We start from the raw sequence: 15561 nt of genomic DNA, 5'->3' as shown, positions 1-15561 counted from the left end.
CTTTTGTTGGCAAATAAACCATCGGTTTATTTTATTTTTCCGTTTATGCTTCTCTTCAATCAATCAATGGTTGCACTGACTGAAATGAACTTGATTGATGGACAGATGTGCAAACCAGTCCTGCAAATCGGCATCATAAATTTTTGAAAGTGTTGCCAGATGCACTTTACTGAGTTTTTCTGGCACATAGCTGTGAAGCATCGTTCTAAAACTTATGCACCGAATGCCACATTTTTCTGTTTTTTAACAAGCTTCATCTTCTTGCGTTTGAGGCCGCAGCAGGTCACGTTGTTATTTCCAGGCTCAGCAACCAATGGATTGTGTGTTCATCGAGCGCCCCCTGATCGAGCGTTGCTAGGTCTTTGACCAGCTGATCCAAATCGATACGATATGAACAGCACCAAAAATTCTTGAAAAAAAGTAGGAAAGGCCACGTTAAACAACAGCAACATTTGAAAAATCTCAGTGGAAACTAAGTGACAGGATGCAAGACTTATGACTTAGCATTTTTGGCAGCGCCTGTGGTATCCACTTTAGAGATGGGAAGTATAGCCTAAGTGTGAATTTTTTATGTCAATTCCGGTGTCAACTAATAACCATAAGTAGGCCGCCTAAATTTTTAAGCCCATTATTTTTTTTTTATTCGTTGCACTTGTGCTATGGTTTCTTATGCTTGCCACTCTTTACTGCAACATTATGCATATGCCACAGCCACACCAAATTTAAGTTCAAGCTTTTCAGGTATTTGTACATTTTAAAAATATTTTTTTGAACTAAAATAATATATGAAACAACTAATTTATTTTGTTTCATTGGAAATCGAAGAAAAACGCTCAATTAATTTTGCTAAAAACTTGAAGACATAATAAATAAAACACCTGTATGCAGGTACGGTAACCCTTTTTTTGTAATTGCAATTTGCACGAGGCGTTTGTTTCGCAATATGATGCAACACTAATCAGAACAATGATGAGCGCGAGGCGCTCTTTTTGAAAACGCTTCACGTGGAAAGGACTTCAAAGCAATATGGAAAAGATACGCAGGTGCTTACATTTTGGGATTGACTTCTTGTGCGTTTTCTAAGGATGTTGTTAGGGATTGGAATCATTTAAGTTTGACTGCGCGAAGGTGCTTGCGGTAATTAGATATAAGATTGTGATTTAGTTTTAGGGTTTTAAAATTTCTTTTATAAAAAATACTGTGCGATGTATTGATTGATGAAACAGTGTTTGCTGTACACTATTCCATGTTAAACAACATGTCTCACAAATAAAACAAATCTTGTAATCTCAAGACAGCGTAAGACATACAAAGCTCAAAGGAAGAAGATAAGTATTTTATATAATTCAAATGTGTGCTTTCAACACCACAACTTGCCAGTTAATTGAATTTAATAAAATGATTTTTTGTAAGATTACCGACTAGTATCTGAAGCATTCTTTCACAAGCGAGATAAAGTTTGTTTTAGGTTAATTTTTAGTTAGCTTTTGTCATTGTGAAATGTATTGCTTTGTTATATGCATTATTACAAACGTAAGTTTAGTCTTGCCTTATAAAAAAAAGGTTAGTAGGCCTATCCCAAACAGCAAATCAATTTTTTACATTGATTGAACATTTGCAGACATTGAATCAATGTAAAAACACCTGATTTGTTGTCTGAGACATTGTCCTGTTTGCTTTTATCCACAACAACAGTGAAGTATTTACCTATGTTTAAACTGTCCTAGAAAGCGGATAAACAATTCTTTGGATCAACTACGCAGTTTGCTACCTTACTCTGTTAACATGAAAAAGGACATGGCATCTCTTCTTGAACAAACAGTAGAGTACATCAACATAATGCATACTGTGCTGAATGAAGATAAACCTGCTTGCCTAAATAAGGTTGGTTGACTACCGGGAAAAAGCTGTAGCCTACTTTTCCTGGAATTTTACAAGCGTAGGCTGATAGGCTATACAATTTGTGCTGATAGTGGTATGTTCTGACTACACCCTTCTAGATATGCATTGTATGTATATGTTCCTTTGGTTTTTGATGTTGAATAATCCAATATACACAATATGTCAAATGCTCTGGCTGAAAGGTGAAAGATATTTATTGTTGTGAGTTAAACGGGCACAGGTTTGACATTAAACTAGCTGTATATTGTTCGTGTTATCTCTTCAACCAATGCTTACATGTTTTTAAAACTTGCCTTTTCAGGTTTATCTAGCATATAGACAAAAGACTGAAGAGATCGAAAGTTTTCGTAAAAGTTTCAAAAAGTCAATTCCTAAACGAGCAAAGTCTGATGCAGGGTAAAAAGTAACTTATATTTTAACAGTTTCCAGAAAGAAAGATTTTTTTTGTTAGTTGCTTTTGTAGAATCAGAAACAAATAGTATCAAAACAATTTGGGCTTACAGCGTAAAGTTGTTATTGATATATACTGTTTTCTTTAAGAGTGTGAAGTTTCATCATCCACTAACCATTATGTAGGTGTGTTCAGTGTCAGTCAGCATTTAACAAAATACAACTGATAACATTGCTTGGGCTAATAGACTGATATTGACGTTAACTAACTTATTTTAGGATTGCATCATGCAAAAAATAAACAAGAAAGTTTGATTGCCAGTCGTTGTTTCTGTGTGATATCTTATTGTACACATGGGATATTTGACAACTGCTAGTATGAAATATGTAACATATCGTACTAATTATGTTTTTTTAAACAAGTGCATTGCTGTAAACAACTGGTTATGCACATTTTTATGGTTTTATCATTATTTCTTATGCATTCCTGTGTTAGTAGATCGCATAGTGTGCCTGGCATGCTTTCATTCTGGATAAATGATGTGAAACAAAGCCATCAAAGTACTAGCTTTCACAGCTCTATTGCTTTTGTGTTGTATGCAACTGATTTTGTATTTCCAGAGGAGCCTATTTCATTAACTGTATTTTGTCTTATTTTTCAGATGTTCTTGGACACAACCGTATCACCCATGTGGTGGACAAGCAATGGATATTGATCCATTTGCTAAACGCTCTTTTACTTCTCCTTATTACGATCAACTGCCTTCACACTCATGGCCGCAACAAAAAAATTTAGAATCTTTTTTGCAAAACCAACCAAGCTTGAGGTTGGAGACTTGTTCTAAGTTTTTAATAACTGTAACTTTATAACATATTTATGACATTTGTCTTCCACTGTATGTTGTGGCACTAGTGGTATACAAGATTATCTTGATGTAGAAACCAAATCGTTTTTATGCCTTTTTGTTTGCAGCATAAATAATTTTATATTAGTTGGAAAATTGTGTGGGTGTTATAAATATATAATATATATATACACTATACAGACCACATGAACAATCAAATGGCTACAAATAAAGAAACATTTCTCGAACTGTGTGTTGCGACACACTAGTGTGACATAAAAGATTTTCAAGTGTTCTATGAAATTTTTTAGAAATTAACTTTATGCAAATAGATATGCAGGCAAGCATTTGAGACTTGAATGCACACTGTTGATTAGATAACTGATAGTATGATATTTGCCTAATTTTCAGTTCAATCGTTTTTTATTTCTGACCACCATGTATCAAAAACAATACACGTCAACATGCTATTGCCTTGCTGATATCATGCTATGATGTATAGGGATAATTACACTATTCGCATTAAAATCAATTTCACTTCACAAATGTAGATACATACAACCTGTTTTTGCCTGATGCTGTGGTTGTAGTGCTTTGCTCAAGCTTTTGAAACACAGTTTCCATAATCCATAGTCATGTGCAATAAAGCAACTTTGTTTAGTAGTGAATGTGCTCTGAAATTTTTTGTATATAATTGTTTTAAAGTTTGAAAACCATCGCTTTAATGATGACGTCTTGGTTAAGCGACAAGCGTACATTGAAATGTGTGTTGTAACTTCAAATAAATTGTACATATTCTTTTTTGTGTGTCATAGCAACAACTAGCTCATGATTGAATTAAACTTTGTATCAATGCTGGTTGTTTCAGTAGTCAAAGTCAAATTCAATATGCAACAGTTCCTCAGCACACTGCCTCCAGACCACTGTATTACCCTACTGCAAGCCAACCTTTGCTAGTAAAGCAATGTAAGTTTTAACTGTCTAGCATTGTGGTAGCTGGTAGGTCTATGCATGATCCTTGAGGTTTGTCAGTTTAAATTTTTTTTAACAATATGACAATGAATGTTAAATGAAATTTAAAAAAAGTGTTTGCTACAAAAATAATACAGAGAAAAGGTTGTCGTTAAAGTTGGTTTCAGATAAGAAAAGTGATTTTGAAGGCAATTTATGTATATTTCAACGCTTTAGATGACATGGGATCTAATTTTACAAGTACTCCAGGAAACACAGATAGTTTTGACGCAACACAGCCAGGTATGTCATGAGAACAATTTAGAAGTTATTAACTTGTCTCATTATTATCCTTGACTAATGGCAACAGCACAAATTCAGAATTTTTTCTCAATACAGTATAAGCATATTGCTCACTTTAAACCCCGGCCATTTGCTACACGCAACCACGCTGAGATATTCACCAAAGCAGCGGTTAAAATCAAGAAAGCCATTTGTACGCGCTGCGCAAGACCTTCTGGCAGCCTCTGGTGGAAGCCCTAGCAAACAGTGGTGCCACGCGGCGTGGTGTGAACAATGGTCAAGCAGCACGTCCCCACTTCGCCAAGTATTCAGATCCCCGTCCGAAAACCAGAGCCTGGAACATGGCCTCTCTAGACTTGCCTCATCAAGGCGTAACCGTTTGCTCACTGGTGTTGGACGCTATGGTGCACACATGTTGCGTTGGGGCTTGGCAGAGAGTGCTGCTTGTGAGTGTGGTGAAATGCAGACGGAAGCCCACAGTATCAAGGATTGCCGGCTATATAGACCACCCCATGGTATGGAAGGCCTAATTTCCATCGATGACGACACCAGGCAGTGGCTAACCAACGGATGCCCTGACATATAGCGACAATACGAGAGAAGAAGAAGAAGCTCACTTTTTCATTGCATCAGTGACTAAAATGTCCTGTTTTTTCTATTGAGGTTGAAGAATAGTGATCAAAATGTGTGAACACTTTACAATTTGTGTAATCTTTTGAAAATTTAAGATATTTGAATTCGATATCTTTTGTAACCTTGCATGTCATATCAAAATGTTCATTGTCTCACGTAAGCATATTCCACTCCAGATTGGCTCCACATTTATATTTCATTGATCTAACAGGGTTTTGGAAGCAAATTGTATTTGGTTAAAACGATTTAGTTCAGATGATTATTGTTTCATACATCCGTTCACTATGGTTTCTTCGTTTTAATATTCTCATCCGTTGTTTCCTTTCAGGCTCACAACACGGCTGCGAACTTAATCAGTTTTGTTCACAAAGTATTTGCAATTTTATCAAATGAGGCCGAGAACGCAAATCGTAATGCCTTGTCTGTCATAAACTAAAGCTTTTGAGAAATTTTACGTAGATCAAAAACTCTTTTTATTCGATTGCCCATATCCTGTACTAATTTTGATACTTTTGTCTTCCCATCTAGTAATTCAATAATCCACAAATAATGAAATATGTGTGCGATTTACCCTTTGATCTTTGTTACAGAGTGGTTAAAGGCTTTATATTCTGGTTCGAAAGTAACAACACATGAGATGCAAGGTAAGTCATTGAGTAATTACACAGTGCTCACTTGTTGAGGCATAACAATAACTCTGACAAAGGAATTTGGAGGTGTCAATGTGATGAAAGATTTGTACATGTTATACCCTGATACTAAAAGTTTGGTTCCCCACGGTAACCTTGCTGTTTGAAAATCATCAAGTTGCAGTTTCCAGTCTTGTTTCAAATGCCGACTTATCAAACGTTTTGTAAAAAATCGATTTTCTGCAACGATATAGCCTTCAGCTTACAGAAAAAAATTGGTATAATTTGAGTTGACAAAATTTATCTTCACAGTTGCTTCTGACAACTCCAGCAAAGCAACTTCGCGTTATTACGATGGTGAGTGTTCTTGGTATTCCAGTACAAAAAGGCCTGTTTTTAGCCTTTTCTGTTGTACTTTAGCAATCGCTGTATAGATGCGGTTTGAAAAAATATAATCTGTATTTTTCTTTTGGAAACGATTCTTTTTTTCATGGCGCATAGCACCCGTGCAGATATTAATGCAATTTTTCGAATGATCAAGTGTTTTTTTTTCAGAGAACAATAATCAAAGCTCAGAGCCTGCTTCTGAAGACTCTGAAAAAGCTTCATTGACAACAAGTAAGTGTTTGTATTGTGAAGTACTGTCAAATTAATGCAGTACAGACGAAATCGGTTAATCGTATCACCTATTTGCCAGACGTTTTGATACGATTGATACGTTCAACCAATTTGCTGAAAAAAAGGTTTGTGTGAACGGGCGTAATTGTTGAGAAGATGTCTGTGCTGACTAGGCTACCTACAACGCACATTACAACTGGTACTTCCTACAACTGCTTACAATTCTGGTTTAAACTTTAAAGAGCTTGCTAGTTATGCGTTGCATAACACTATGCTGTATTGTCAGCGATAGTTCTAGCCGGCAAAACTGGTCCTTTTTACATTGATTTAATCGTCTGCAGACGTTGAATCAATGTAAAAAGGACCGCATTTGCTGACTGGGAGAGCATGTGCGATCAAAGCATTTTTCTGCTAACTGCGGCAATCGGACTTTTCGTCTCACCAATCTCTGTGATGTCACAATACGGACTTTGATGGCTGAAGTATTTTTTCAAGCATGGTATTTTTAGCTCCATACCTGCTGTGTAGTTTTGAGTATGCAACGTGGCCTTCCATAATAGAGGTATGGTACAAAAACGCCGCTCACGCTCTCTGTTTTGAAATCGCAAAAGCTTTTTTTTAAAGTCTTCTGCGCTATCTCGTAAAATAATTAATTTGCAATGTTCTTCAACTGAACGGAACTGCACAAATGAAATTACGCACTACATTTCACAGCAGTAGGCAACTTTTATTCAGCAATTTTAAAAATATTCTCCAAAGTTTTCTGGTTTAAAGTTTTGGACATGCTTTCCAACCATGGCCTACACGTGGCACGTTTCCAACACTTCCCTTTCAAGCCGAAATAATTTGTCCGTGTCCATTCCTTGGAAAGTCAGTCGCCGAGGGATGACATCAAAAGCACGTAAACTTCTTTATTGGGAAGTGTGTTTATTCTTTTGTCTGCTCTTCTGTTTTAATGAAGCCCAGCTGTGCGAAAATTGGTTGTTTGAAGTGCGGTGTCTAGTCTAGCACATAAGATTATGGCCTGGGATTACAGACACTTGTCTTTGTGTTGATCGCATGCGTCTGTCCCACCTTTGCTTCATTTCTCCTTTGAACATTGCAGACAATTATGCGAAGCAAAAAGGAGACATTCTCTTTGCGCTTACGGGTAAAATTATCAGGGTTGCCAGATTTTTTGTAGATTGGCGTATTTTTTTTTTTTTAAATTTACTTTTCAACATGTATAATAATCAGTATTTCTCATATATCGTAACCTTACTAGATGAAAACCGTATTCAGCATTATTCAATACTTGTTTAATACTTGTAAGGTGACGCAGGCGCCTAGTCGGACTGCGCTCACCCTCTAAGCCAGCCAGTGGTGCCAGATATCACCACGTAAGCGAATTAAAACTCATTCGCTACAATCCTTTTATACTTGCGATTTTTCGGGCCACTTTCACAATTAATTTTGCTACAATTTATTAAAATCCGCTACAAGTGATAAAATATCAACAAATATGAATATTATAGTCATTATTTTGGAATTGTAATGTCTTATTATGTCTTAACTATAATGGAAACAGGTAATTATCCATTTGGCCTTTTTTGTATTATTTTGGCTTTAAGATTTTTTCATAATCCGGCAACCCTGACAATTATACGATTGAATGAATGAAGTATGCAAACGAGAAGCAAATCCTAATACTATTATCACTGGTTTACACGATTTTGCGGTAAGAAGTTTGAAAACTGAATTAGAGTAATTTTGGGGTTCTGAATCGAAATTTGACCTCAGATTTTGCTTATCACGTCAGGTTTGTGAGACGTGATAACAGCAAATTGTTACTTTTGTCAGAAGTGGAAAATTTGGGGTTGCGTTAATCACACGTACACATTGTGTTATATCAAGAAATCCAGGCCATGTGGTGCATAAGTAGCTGAAATACACCCACAAACTACAGTTTTGATACCAATTTGTTTTCTTATCAACAGTATTAACAAGGCAGTAATAAGAAGCTAACAAGAATTGCACAATCCAAACAAGCTTTCATCAAAATGGCAAAATACTGAAATCTAACTCAATCTCTCTAAACACTAGAATAAGAAATTTACATGTGTACTAGGGTGTGACAGCCGCCCCGACCTTTTCAGAATTTGCCTACCTTTTTTTTGGTGGTGAGGTTTTACCTGTATAAGATTCCTGTAAAGTTTCAAAAAAATTGGTCAAGGTTTACTAAAGTTTTTGGGGGGTGCGCGATGCATTTTTAGGGGTGTTTTTGCTATATCTCGGCTCCTAGACATGATAGAAGGTCGTGCTGTAGCTCAATCGATGCAGAATAAGCAAATTTGTATTAGACTTGTGAAGAAACTATTTGCCTAAAATGTGTAGTTTGCGAGTTATTTGAGAAAACCTTTTTTTGCACAAATTTTGTGAAAAATTGTTGCATATGAATTGAATATTTTATCATTTTCACTTTTTTTTTCTCCTTAGGAACACCTGGAGAAGTACAGAAGCTGTAACTCTTCAAAGTTTAAGCCTAAGTTACCTCATGTTTTGTTTTGTTAGAAGCATAGAAACTGAACACTAACATTGTGTTTACTGTTAAGGCAATTTTTATGGTGGTAAGTGCTAATTTATATCACATGCTATTTCACAGTTTAAAGATCATCATCATCAACCAATTTTGATTATACTATACAGGCCATGAATTAATCCTCATGTCGAGGGTGTGGCCTGTCTGTCTGTCTGTCGAGAACGAAGTCTTCCCCTCCACACCTCATTTATTGGGTTGGCAGAGTCCATGTTCAGGGCTACAAGGTCATGTTTTACAAGTTCTTCCCAAGAAAGTTTTGGTCTACCTTGACCCCGCTGTGCTGCGATGTTAACACATCTGACCTGTGAGATCTAGCTTGAGCTGCGCTCAACGAGGCCAAGCCATCTCAGTCTGCCTAATTAGAGGACTTCACTGATGTCTTTTATTTTGAGCTTTGATAGAAGAGTCTCAAACTGGATGTTGTCTTCAGGCTTGACTAGGCGAGTCCGTCTTACCATCAGAGCGATGGCCAGCAGATATGAAGATCAAGAAGGAGATGATTGTGAAGATCTGCTATGAAGCCCTAGCACAGGGATTTGTGAGGGATGATTATGAGGAGCTAGTCAAACTAGTGCTTTTGTATCTTGGTGAGGGAGCTGAAACCTTTGGAAGTTTTCTACATCCGGGTGCTTGTCACAAAGCCAGATGGATGGCCAAGATTTTATACTGCATCAAGATTGCTCTTCTCACTAAAGTTATTACTAGAGATCTTCCTGCAGGTTTTATATGTTCAAAGCAACAGCTAAAGAAAATTCAAAAATTTGTTCCGCTTGTTGTATATTCCTATGTGCCATGGTGGCTAACCGCTTTTGTGTCAACTTCTGCTCCTTGCAACGGACCTAGTACTTATCAACGTCAACGAGTATTAAGAAATCGAAAACAGTATGGCCAAAGCAGCTCTTAAAGCTCTAAAGGGGCACATGTGGTATCTTAGTGAAGAACTTATACCCCTTACCCTTTTCGATAGCACTGTGTCTGACGGGACAAACAAAAAAATGTTCAAAAGCTGACAAGCTTCGAAGATCCTGGACATTCTTTGAAAAGAGAAGGAAGTGATTTTGGCAAACCTTCCTTTTCTTCCGTTGCTACAAAACCAACAGATGACTTGAGCTCCTTAGTTGGAGAAGATTTTTGGAGCTTCTTCAGAATCTTGAGGATTGACACTACCATTTTAAGTGTTGGTGTTGTCGATTGGTGCCAGAACGGCAGCTACTGTGAAGCAAAGAAACGGGTTTCAAGTCTTTGTGTTGTTAATGATGCAGCAGAAAGGGGTGTCAAACTGTGCCAAGACTTTATTGACACTACTAAGACAGAAGTTTCATTTCAAAATATTTTTCAAGTAGTTGAGAACAGCAGAAATTCTATGCCCAATCAGCGTAAACAATACTTACATCCATCTCGGTGTTGGTTTCTTACATTGTGATTTTTATCATTGCTGTTCCTCGCTCTCAAATGTATTTTGTGATTTCGTTTAACATTAAGTAAACATGTGAATTCATCATTTCATTGATTTTCCATGTGTTTTAACCCAAGAAGAAAAGGTGCGAAGAACATTTTTCTCACAAATATGCAAAAAACAGGTTTTTCTCAAATAACTCAAAAACTAAACATTTTAGACTGAACATTTGTTCACAAGTTTGATATAAACTTGCCTATACTGCATCGATTGAGCTATAACATGACCTTCTATCATGTATACGTGCTGAGATATAGCAAAAACACCCCTAAAAATGCATTGCGCACCCCCCAAAAACTTTAGTGGCCATGGGCCACCTCTAAACCTTGACCAATTTTTTTGAAACTTTACAAGAATCTTATACAGGTAAAACCTCACCACCAAAAAAAAGGTAGGCTCTGTGAAACCAAGTTTCAAAAATCATGGGGCGGCTGTCACACCCTAATGTGTACATTTGGTCAGTACTGCTATATGGCTGTGAGTCCTGGACTGTATGCCCGCAGATAGAAAAGAAGATCAACAGTGATGAAATTTGGTTCATTCGAAGAATGATGGCAATTAACTGGATGGATAAGATCACTAACGAAGAAGTGTGGAGACGCTCTGGGTGCACCCCTAGCGTCCTCATCACAATTATCATAAAAAAGGTTAATGACATTTATCGGGCATGTCTACCGCAAACGAGGAATTGAACATTCGGCAACGATGGGGCGACTTCCACAGTTCCAGGTCAGAGGCACCGTGGACGTCTAGTCGTCCACGTTTGAAAATCTTTCAACATGGACAAACCAAAATTTTGAAAACTATGGACAATCGATCGATTAAGAACTATGAACAATCGATCGTGTGGAAACTCACGGTAGCCGACGCCTTATTCAGGCATGTTCGATAATGATGATGAATAACAAGCTAAAAGTATAACTGACCCCTCCCCGTCAATGTTTTTCATGATACCACAAAGATTTAAGCAGGCCTATGGCTATGCTTGTCCAGTAAAACCTTATTGAAGCTGTTTTGGTCTGTCTAACACTAACCTTTCGTTATAGCACTGCATAATTAATTTATGTTGGTAGTAACCGCAATGCCAAATATTTCACTTTTGGCAGAAATAAAGTATTTTTTTTATTATATCTCAAAAATTTGATGTGATAGTAAAAATCTGAGTTCAGATTCGGATTCAATACCCCAAAATTACCTGAAATCAGTTGTCAAAGTCTAAACAGCAGAAAAAAAATCTTTTTTTTAGACCAGTGCTATCCGACTTATTCTTAAACGGTATGCACTTAACCAATGGTGTTTTACTTAACATTAGATTGGATTTGGTTTGGGATTTCAGGTTTTCATTCAAATAAACGATTGATACTTTTAAGCGGTATACTACTAACCGATTTCGTTTGTATATTATGATTTATTTTGGTGATATTTGAAACCAGGCCATTGAACTTACTTGACATCGTCCGTAAAATATAAGATACATTCCATTCAGCAATGGAAAATCTAAGTCAACGTAACATCGTACAAACTCTGAATTTATTTATAATATATAATCTAAAATAGGAAGTGCCTAAGTTTTATACTTATTTTTATATCATTTCTAAACTTAAATGCCAATGAAGATTTGGAAAGCAAACTAAGTTTGTTATTGTTTCCATAAATCACTTGTTTAAATCCTGGATAAAAAGTGTTTTAACCTGCAAATAGAATTGTGTCTTAAAAGCATCCACTTGAATCAATGCTCCCTTACCAGCTTCTGATGATTTGCAAGGATCTCAGTCTTCAACCGATCAAATAACGTTGGCAGTGACAACCCAGCAAACAGATGTTGTCCAGCCTTTGAGTTGCGATATTGCCAGTGCTGCCTTAGCCACCGGTGTCATAAACAGCAATGCTAATCTCAAGCCAGGTTTGTAAATTACTACGTTTATGAGTAATCACAAATATACACTAGTGGCCCTTCGTGTGTAAATATGCTTTAAATTTACTCAGTGGTACTGGATAGTGGTTACCCAGTAGTGCCCACCGGTCGAATTGTGGTTGCCTCACCCTATGATTACAATATAAAAATACTGATTTATTTAAATAAAAATATTGAGTGAAGAAATTAAATACACAGGACACTCATTTCTTAATTTGTTTTGACTAGCCATGAATTGGACTCTTCGAAACTTTTGGAAAGTGATTGTAGTTGTTTGCCACGAGAATAAGGATTGCATTTCGCTGTAAAATGTTTGAAAATTGATTGAACCATCCGTAAAGTTGCCAGTGTTTATCTTGTTGTCTTTTAAAACACCTAAACTCAGAGGCGGATCTACCGGGTTGGCCTGATTGGTGCAGGCCCACCCAGGTTGACAGTGGGCCCACCCAAAATCAGATTCATGAAAAAAAAACATGTTAATGTTAAACACTAGAACTGCCAAGTGGCACTGAATTGTCTGTGGCATCACTCTTTCACAGCATTTGTAAGAGATATTTGGTAACACTAAGTTTTTGTATGCTGGCCCGCAGTGGCATTATTGGTGAAGGCCCGCCAAGATACTTCTTAGGCCCACTTCTGAATCCGCCACTGCCTAAACTTCTTTTCACTTGCAGCAATTGAAGGAACCACTCCTGAAATGTGCTTTGACGAGAGGACTAGTATGAATCCGTTTGGGTCTCTGGCTCCTTGGTTTTCATCCTGTTCTCTACCTCCTTTGACGCTTTCCCAGCATCATTTCATGGCCTCTGAGACCAGCGCTGGGTCTTCTGTAAACAGCAACACCCCGACAGGAGAGTGTGGTACGTTTTATTTACGTTATAACAGTAGAACTCGGTTAATCCGGATTCAGTTAATCCGGATCTTCGCCTAATCCGGATGAAACTGGAAGTACAAATGAGTCAGATTTGATAGAACCGTCATCGGTTAATCCGGATCTTCGCCTAATCCGGATGGAATCGCCGGTCAAATCGAATCCGGATTAACCGAGTTCTACTGTATAACGTATTTTTATTATTATTCTCACTGATTGGAGTGCATTGAAAAAAATTCAGAACATTTTTATGCTGCAAAGTTCGCATTACGCAGAAAGATTGTTGTGTCATATGTGGTACATTGTGACTATATGGGTGGGAAAATGGCAACATCGAAAAAAAGCTGTAAACTTTTAATTGACTTTTAAATGTCAATTTAAATTATTACTGTTTAAAAGTTAGTAGTAAAAGTTGTTATTTCTGTTTAAAAGTTATTAGAGTTATTACTGTGCGTCAAACAATCTGGCATTGTCGTAACATCTCCAGAACAATGTCAGATTGGAAAACAAATTATCCGAAATGGAATATTTTCAAAATTTGATTGAGTAGTCAATTCAGGCCCGGATTTAGGGGGAGCAGAGGGTGCAGGTGCCCCGGGCCCCCCGACTTTTGAAGAGCCCCCCTACGTGGAAAAAATGTGATTTTGTGTTATTTTTTTGCTTACAGCCTTTGAAGTTTCCGCAAAATGCTGTGCAGTGCTGAATTAATGCTACTGTAAACGTAGAGGAGGTATTTCGCGCTTAAGGCGCGAAAAAAATTTGTGCACAGGGGCCCCCCGATCTAAAAGTGCCCCGGGCCCCCCATCAGCTAAATCCGGTCCTGAGTCAATTGCTTTGTTTTTTTAGATTTGAAGATTGAACCAGAGGAGAAGTGAAAGTTGAAGATCAACAGACTTTGATTTGTGTTTCATTGCTTTTTTATTTCAAATAGTGTGAACTAGCTTATCTAACCCCACAATGTTCTTGTATGCACTCTGTTTAGTTTTTCACATATGTTTTTGCACTTCAGTTTGTAGTTTAGCCTATTTTTGCATTTTTTGTTTTAGATTAAGGCGATGCAAGATTCGTCGTAATCCTAACTTGCAAAGTGTGCCTTTAATGCATTGTTTCAATGTACGAAAAAACGTTATTGCAAGCTTAGAGGGTTTAATTTCAAAGACGGTGTGTTCTTCATTTCTATGAATTCTTTTTTCATCTGTGTTTTACCTTTTCACATTCACTCTGCATTGTGACGTTTCCTATTCTAAGTTCCATGATCAATCATTTATTTTCTTCTGCTTTTTTCAGTGGCAATTGCAAATACATGCTGCGAACGCTTGCCAACATTTAATTTTCACGTTTCGTCTGCATGTGACATTAGTTTAGTTGTAGCGTAGGCCTCAAACAAAATTTTGAAGAGCATTGAAAATTTGTAGGAACTTATTAACCTACAGATTTCTCGGCTGTCGAAGAAGTCAACAGACGCATGCTAAAAACCATGAAGCCGCTTCTTGAAAATTACCAGTGCAGGGCCTGATTAAGCCTCACGGGGGCCCGAGGCACAGCTAAGTTTAGGGGCCCCTATTGGCAATGGCTTTCGATGCAGAGCAGGAGTGCTCAACTGTTACTGCAAAATCGTTACACAATTTGAAATTGTTACTCAAAAATAACAAGTGTGCACACACTGGCACAACAGCTTTGACTACCTACGCCTACGGTAGGGGAGTGCTATAAAGTGGCCCGGCTGATAATTTGGACCACTGCTGTTTTTTCAATGACTGAAGAAAATAATTTCATGGTTTGTGAACAGCTTGAATTAACCTTTCTTACTGACCTAGTTTTTACTATTTCAGATTCAAGGGATTGAGTTGGTTCTTTGTTGTTACTAGAGGTTTTGTGTTTTAGGGGTCTGCGATGTTATTTTGCTGGTCTAAACTATTGAAAATTTTTCAAATGCTGCTACAGTTACAAAAGATTATACAAAAGTAATCTGCAGGAGAGGCATTAATAATGACTATCTGCCAAAATCTTGAAGAAATGTCCACTGTTTAATTCTAAATGACACCAAGCAACATAAGATTATGCTAACTGTATTATGGACCACATAACTGTTTGGTAATATGGACCAGTGGTCCAGGTTATGGTCAATTGGTAGAAATTTGTTTCTCAGTAATGAAGACAGGCATAGAAGTGAAGTTCCATGAGATTTATGCATTTTTTTCAAACTTTCTAGAGTGCATCATAAAATATATTAGTAACTTGCTTGCTTATAGTGATAAAAGCTACTACCAGTAATTTGCATAATCACTTTGATGCTATAAACAATTTGATTAAATTCTGACGTTATGTCTATGCATGGAAAATGGATTTTAAAAAGCAGGAATTTACCCCATTAATGCTATTGTATTTGATGAAAGTGATTTTCACTCAGCTGAAGTTACTGACAAGCCTCATGAAGTAGACACCTCTCCAAACAATGTATCACCGCTAA

The 15561-nt window shown here is 37.1% G+C and overlaps 1 protein-coding gene across 1 annotated transcript; it reads left to right on the top strand.

Moving 5' to 3' along the window:
- Positions 1–1018: 1018 nt before the first annotated feature.
- LOC145769572 (uncharacterized) lies at positions 1019–14406 on the top strand. Its single transcript, XM_082581228.1, has 12 exons — positions 1019–1043; positions 1728–1884; positions 2204–2298; positions 2955–3119; positions 4006–4103; positions 4326–4391; positions 5615–5668; positions 5966–6010; positions 6209–6271; positions 12053–12208; positions 12895–13080; positions 13938–14406. Exons 1-12 carry the CDS (start codon positions 1027–1029, stop codon positions 13964–13966), a joined length of 1131 nt encoding a protein of 376 aa, XP_082437354.1. The 5' UTR covers positions 1019–1026; the 3' UTR covers positions 13967–14406.
- Positions 14407–15561: the final 1155 nt, after the last annotated feature.

The sequence above is a fragment of the Aplidium turbinatum genome, chromosome 4 (assembly GCF_918807975.1).
Source record: "Aplidium turbinatum chromosome 4, kaAplTurb1.1, whole genome shotgun sequence".
NCBI lineage: Eukaryota > Metazoa > Chordata > Ascidiacea > Aplousobranchia > Polyclinidae > Aplidium > Aplidium turbinatum.
This window is presented reverse-complemented; position numbering and strand designations above follow the sequence as displayed.

Bases quoted from the DNA above. Each gene is read 5' to 3' on its own strand.
- LOC145769572 (XM_082581228.1), top strand. The intron at 5,669-5,965 runs GTAAGTCATTGA...TTATCTTCACAG, and splicing joins AACAACACATGAGATGCAAG to TTGCTTCTGACAACTCCAGC. The intron at 12,209-12,894 runs GTTTGTAAATTA...TTTCACTTGCAG, and splicing joins CAATGCTAATCTCAAGCCAG to CAATTGAAGGAACCACTCCT.